This window comes from Bradysia coprophila, unplaced genomic scaffold (genome assembly GCF_014529535.1).
Source record: "Bradysia coprophila strain Holo2 unplaced genomic scaffold, BU_Bcop_v1 contig_50, whole genome shotgun sequence".
NCBI lineage: Eukaryota > Metazoa > Arthropoda > Insecta > Diptera > Sciaridae > Bradysia > Bradysia coprophila.
The window spans coordinates 1071144-1077824 of record NW_023503751.1 but is presented as its reverse complement, the minus strand read 5'-3'; the positions used below and the strand labels follow the sequence as shown (position 1 = coordinate 1077824).

At 40.4% G+C, this 6681-nt stretch overlaps 1 protein-coding gene across 1 annotated transcript; it reads right to left on the bottom strand.

Moving 5' to 3' along the window:
* Positions 1–3913: 3913 nt before the first annotated feature.
* Positions 3914–5157, bottom strand: LOC119082915 (beta-1,3-glucan-binding protein-like). Its single transcript, XM_037192571.1, has 2 exons — positions 4163–5157; positions 3914–4104 (listed from the first exon to the last, which is right to left on the bottom strand). Exons 1-2 carry the CDS (start codon positions 5155–5157, stop codon positions 3978–3980), a joined length of 1122 nt encoding a protein of 373 aa, XP_037048466.1. The 3' UTR covers positions 3914–3977.
* Between the last annotated feature and the right edge of the window lie 1524 nt (positions 5158–6681).

Here is a 6681-nt window from a genome sequence, read left to right as displayed (position 1 = left end):
ATCCAGAAAAACAGCCGGATATGCGTTCACTCCAAGAGACCCAGCTCACGATCCGGTGAACCGAATTTCATAAACTTTGTTTTCCCTGGTTCGTACGTATCATTCAGAAGTGTAGCTATTAAATGTCCGGAGATATTGTTCGAAATATTATGGAGAGTGATTTCACTGCAGAAAATCAGAACATCGAAGCACTCAATTGAAATGAATTTGATCAAATTACCCGTGATTTTGGGTATGAATACGGGGAGGGATTCTTTTGAAAAACAGCCTACCGAAATCGGGAGTGTTTTCTAGTGGAACTTTTTATAGGTACCTAGAAAGGACTTCGACCCTAGAAGCCAAAACCACTCTGAAAAAAATTCTTCGAAGCTTTTATGGCTGGTGAAAGGTGATCGAAAGCCGAAAATTCTTACCAAAATTTCTCCGGATACACGAGCCGTACATGGTCGTGTGGGGTGTCATTAGAACGGTAATCACATGTACTATTGAGCCGAATAGAGACTCATTGGTTTTAAAATTAATCCACACTGAAATATGTGCAGTTGAAGTCTTCAACCGAAAACTTGCACTTTTCTTACCAATATTTCTCCAGTTACACGAGCCGTACATGGTGGTGTGGGGTATCATTTGAAAGGTAATTTTATAGAATAGGGTCTTATGGGGTTTGGATGCATATGCGATGAAATATGAGAAGTTGAAATGTTTAAGTGCCCATATTTCATCGCATATGCATCCAAACCCCATAAGACCCTATTTGGCCCAAAAGCACATAAAATTACCTTTCAAATGATACCCCACACCACCATGTACGGCTCGTGTAACTGGAGAAATATTGGTAAGAAAAGTGCAAGTTTTCGGTTAAAAAATTTAACTGCTTATATTTCAGTGTCGATGAATTTTAAACCCAATAAGTCTCTATTCGGCTCAATAGTACATGTGATTACCTTTCTAATGACACCCCACACGACCCTGTACGGCTCGTGTATCCGGAGAAATTTTGGTAAGAAAAGTGCAAGTTTTCGGTTTTTGATCACCTTTCACCAGTCACAAAAGCTTCGAAGAATTTTTTTGAAAGTGCAGAGTTCCCACTCCTCCTAAAATTCATAAAATTCCTAAAATGGACCAAATCCTCCTAAAATCTCCTAAAGTCTTGTAACAATCCTAAAATTCCTAAAATGGGCCAAATTATTTTTTATAAACTGAAAAACAGGTAATTTTTTTAATTACGCGGCAATGAATTTGAAAACAGTCCTTTCTAGTTATGCAAACAGCGATCCTGAACGTGCATTTAGCGATAACAAACAAACTATCGTCGCACTTCGACCAAAAATATGGTGAATCTTACAAACTTGAAAGAAGGGTCCAGTCGACAAGAAACAAAAAATAAAGGCCAAGTTGCTGGTCGATACTGCCGTCAAAAAAGTGTAAACCATAAAAGTTTCAATTATTGAACTACATAAGGAAAAAGACGTTTTGATTAAAAAAAACAACATTTTGTCAGTTAGGGGTGTGCGATGGATAAAGGATCGACACTGGCGTAAATTTTAAAAATTCATTTACAACTTGCGACAAATCATAGAAGAATCGGGATATGCCCGACATAACTGTTGATGAAGTCAAGGCCGCAGTAGCCGAGATGAAAAACAAAAAGTCTCCCGGAGAAGATGGTGTTCCAGTGGAAGCCATTAAACTAGGTGGAGACTCCTTATTAAAGGCAATCACGGCTTTGTTTAATCAATGTCTCCAATGGGAAGAAGTACCAGAAGCCTGGGAAAATGCGGTAATTACATTGCTGCATAAAAAAGGAGACATAACAAAGCTGGAAAATTACCGGCCCATAAGCCTATTGTCAACACTCTACAAGTTGTTTATGAAAATCATTACGAAGAGGAACACTAACAAGTTCGACTTCTACCAACCTGTTGAACAAGCTGCTTTCAGATCTGGTTTCAGCACAAACGACCATTTGCAGGTGATGAGAACGTTTATTGAGAAGTGTCGTGAATACAACATCGACATAGTCTTGCTATTCATAGACTTCAAAAAAGCTTTCGATTCAGTGGAAACATGGTCGATATTGGACGCATTAGACGAATGTAGAGTAGACTCAAGGTACTCCAACACAATTCGATATGTGTACAAAAATGCTACTTCATGTATAAAACTTCATAAGAGCACGGAGAAATTCAGAATTGGCCGAGGTGTAAGGCAGGGTGACACCATTTCACCGAAATTATTCACGGCGATTCTGCAGAGTGTTTTTAGGAAGTTAAACTGGAGTAAAATAAGAATAAAGATAAATGGAGAGTAACTGAGCAATCTCCGTTTCGCTGATGACATTGTACCGATAGCAGCGAATCTAGGTCAGGCTCAGCTTATGCTACAACAGTTAAGTGAAGAGGCAAGCAAAGTTGGCCTCAAGATGAACTTATCGAAAACGAAAGTCATGACCAACATCGGGGACGATAGAGAAATCAAAATTGGTGACACTGTCATTGAACGAGTCGACAGCTATGTATATCTAGGACATAAACTGAAGTTAGGTCTGGACAACCAGACTGCAGAAATAAGACGTAGGATTGGTCTTGCATGGACAGCGTTCGGAAAACTCAGACTAGTTTTCAAAAGCAAAATGAATAATTGTCTGAAACGCAAAGTTTTCGACACTTGTGTCCTTCCAGTGCTCATCTATGGAGCGGAAACGTTAACTTTAACGAAAGCATCCGAAGATAAATTGAGAGTGACACAAAGAGCCATGGAACGGAGTATGCTTGGAATAACACTCAGAGACAGAATGACGAATCAATGGATTCGACAACAGACCAGGTCGTTGATGTCATGGAAAGAATAGCATCTCTGAAATGGAGCTGGGCGGGACATATTGCAAGAAGGACAGACGAACGTTGGACCAAAAAGATCATGAACTGGCGACCATATCAAAGACGAGCTATAGGTAGACCACCAGAGAGATGGACAAACGGAATTAAGAATATTGCAGGTACAAACTGGCAGCAAATGGCAATGGATCGTACGAAATGGAAAGAAGTTGGAGAGGCCTACATCCAGCAGTGGATAGAAACAGGCTGAAAAAGAAGAAGAAGAAGAAGAAGATAGAAGCTAAATTTTTGAGTTTTTGGTCTCCCACCTACTTCGACCTCTACCAAAAACCTTCTTTGAGATCTTTGTTTACTGCATTAGTCTTATTCTACTAAAAATGGCTCAATTGAGAAAATCGAGTTTTTGACATCCTAGGGATGATATCAATTTTTCGTGGACTACGTCAGTCTCGATCCTTTATCCATCGCAAACATTTTAATTATTTTACGAAGTGTATGAGACATAGAAAGATCTAAGGGCTGCAAAAATTCCTCCGGAAATTACTTACAAAACTTTATCCAAATTTTTTAAAATTACCTTTAAAATCTCCTAAAATTCCTAATTTTAGGAGCCTTCCTAAGTCGTGGGAACTCTGAAAGTGGTTTTGGGTTCTAAGGTCGAAGTCCTTTCTAGCACATATAAAAAAGTCCACTGGAAAATGCGTCCGATTTCGGTAGGCTGTTTTTCAAAAGAATCCCTCGGGACATTTTTGAAGAAAAAGATCAGAATAAACTTGAACGTTAAACGGGCAAGAGCCCTAAGTAATGTGTTTATTTCTCAGTAGATAGGCAGAGGTTTCTGGCGCTACTAGTGCGGGGAGAATATCCTTTCCGGTCACCAATGCTTAGTAGAAAGTAGCAGTACAGCCAACCGGTAATCAAATAGAGACGTAAAATTCTCAACAGATATCTTCGAAAAACCCTGAAGCGGTTATGGTGATCCAGCGTGGGAGTGGCTGACCCAAAGTCGCCCATCTTTGAACTTAGAATTTTGATGTCAGAAGCGTTTTACTCAAGGTATGTAAACGTAGACACATGAAGAAAAATCAGGTTCCATGTGCTTTAAAACCTTGTTGTATGTACACAATAACGAACAACTCCTTACAATGCCCACACCCGTACATAATCAACTTGGAAATGACTTTTATCAGTGGTTCTATGCCACGTTGGTTCCCATTGGGTTCGACCACGCCAAAAGTCTCTCTTCGATGTTCCTGATGAATTCAACCTGCAGCAAAATAATGCTCAGAATCTATACAATCAAAGTAAATGATAAAATAGTATACCATGGCTTGTCACCGTTTCTATTTTCGAAACGTTCTGGGAAATACGAATTAGTTCCTCCGACGGCTGTATTCATTATGATGTAAAACTCTTGATCGAACGGTGCCATGATTGTTCCGTTGATCCATGGGTTGGAAAGGCCGGTCCAAGAAAATCCTCCACGAGCCCAAAATCCTGTTCCGGCATTAACTGTTCCGACGAGAACATTATCAACAAAAAATTGGAGAGACGTTGGAGTCCAGTGAACTTTGTACACGTGAAAACCTTCATTGAATCCAGGTGATTGATTCTTTGAATAATGAGCTGTCTGATAACCATTAACGTCCCATCGTGGACCGAAATGTAATGTCGATCCAAATTGTTCAGTGCCCACATTTACATTTCCATCGTATAATGCTGGATTGCCTCTACTTTCCATTAAGTCTATTTCACCAGAAGCTGGCCATCCACCATAAACGCGATTTTTTGGCATCAACCACAGTGCTGGCCACAACCAATCACCTGTTGGATTCTTTGCTCGAATCTCCAATGTGCCGAACTTAAACGAAAATGACTCAGATGTTTTTACCAAGGCACTTCGGATCGGATGTATGATATAATTTGCAGTTCCCTGTCTATCACAGCCGCCATTGCTAGAGTCTGTGCAATCGGCAGGTGGAATTGTGACTCTACCGGATGTCAAAAATGATTCACCGAATAAATCAGCTGTGAATGTTGGCTTCAGATGAAGAATCCCACCAGAAGTAAAAGAATTCTCTCGGTCATGAACGTACCATTGAAATTCGTCATTTCCTCCACCAGCCATGGTCTGATCATGAAACCATTTGGAATGATCGAAAGTATCAAAATTATCCTCGAAAATCAGATCACCCGAACAAAATGAACCCGGACTTGGTGCTTTAGTACCAATAGCTGTTGTGGCTGTTGGACTGACACACGCACCGTCCGCGGAATAAGCAACGAACAGAAGAATTACTACGTCAATTAATTTTGGCATCTTCAACTGCGTATGGTGCAATGTAGCTCTGAAGCTTTTTATAGACTTGCCAGGAGTTTTTATTGATTGAATCGTATTTTGAGACCCGTACGAAGTACTGGGGTATTATAGGTTTACCATGACGTTTGTAAGAGTTCGACTCCCTGAGCAAGGTTGTCCACAAATGCACAGATGCAAATCAGCGAAAAAAATGCTGTCTGTCTGTTTAGCAATTTCAAAAGGAATGCTAAGTTCGAACATTTTTTGTGTCAATCCATCATGAGCTGATGTGCATAATTTCAAAGATGTCTCCGGACATTTAAACGCTACACTTATAAGTGACACGTCAAATGAAAGGTATATACAGAATAATATCTTTAGATTAACGATATTTCCCACCCGAAGGCATAACATCTCGTCCTCTCTAAGAGGAGTAGATTGAGATACGCTCAATCAGCGCGTCAGATGACTGCCTTTTTTATGCCAGTGTTTCATGCACCGCATACCAAAGGTGAGGCCAGAACCCAGTGCCGCTTTTAGCTTTTGGGCACCATCGGGCAATTGGAAAAATAGGCGCCAATTTAGTAAAGCTAATTTTTTTTAAAGGAACTCGGGCGCCATTTACTTCTGCTCCACTTCGGGCGCCATGGGCATTTGCCCATTTGGCCCATATGGAAAAGGCGGCACTGCCAGAACCAAACTTCATTCTTACTACAATTACCCCGGGAGTAGTACTCCAAAGGTGCAGCCCACAGCCACCACGTTTCAGCCAAGGATAGGCTCCTCAACCATCGCTGGGCCCGGTACCGAGAGTTTCTCGGGCTCCCGGGGGCTATACAATACCGATCTGCCGAAAAAATTGGAATAGAAATTGGATGACCGATTCATGGGTTAGAGCGCTTGGTGTGAACCAGGTATAGGGCGCCAAGCCTTTTTTGCAAATAGGTTGGCAAGTTTGAACGGATTTCGACTGTTTTTATTGGGCCTCTTTTCGTTGAATTAATCCCCTTCCCCTTGACTTTTCTAGACTACTAGCTACATTACGTACACTATTCGTACGGGTCCCTCCTTCTGTTTATAGATTGAAGAGTATTTTTTATCAAAATTTATGTTACCAGATTAAGCTTACAATGAAATTTAAGACAGATTCACATTAATCTTATCGTTTGTCGTTATTATTAGCGAAAGTGCTTCTTGAATAACGCAAGTCATTGACCACGCTCATTGATATAGAACCTTTGTTGGAGAATAGGTAAATTTGTCTAGTGCAAACAATTTCCCGAACGTATTGAACCCAGTTCAGGTTAAAAAAAAGTGTTTGCAAAATTCATAAAAAGATGTTAGAGGTCGCGCAACTCACTTGAAATTGAGAAGAATCTCAGGTTTTGGTGATTATTTACTTTCATTTTTTGGATTTTCATCTGAATTTGTGTAGTGCAGATGGACTATTTGCAAGGCAAAAGGTACAATACCGATCGAAAAAAAAAGTTTATGGAAATCGGATGACCGATTCGTGAGTTAGAGCCCTTGGTGTGAAACAGGCAC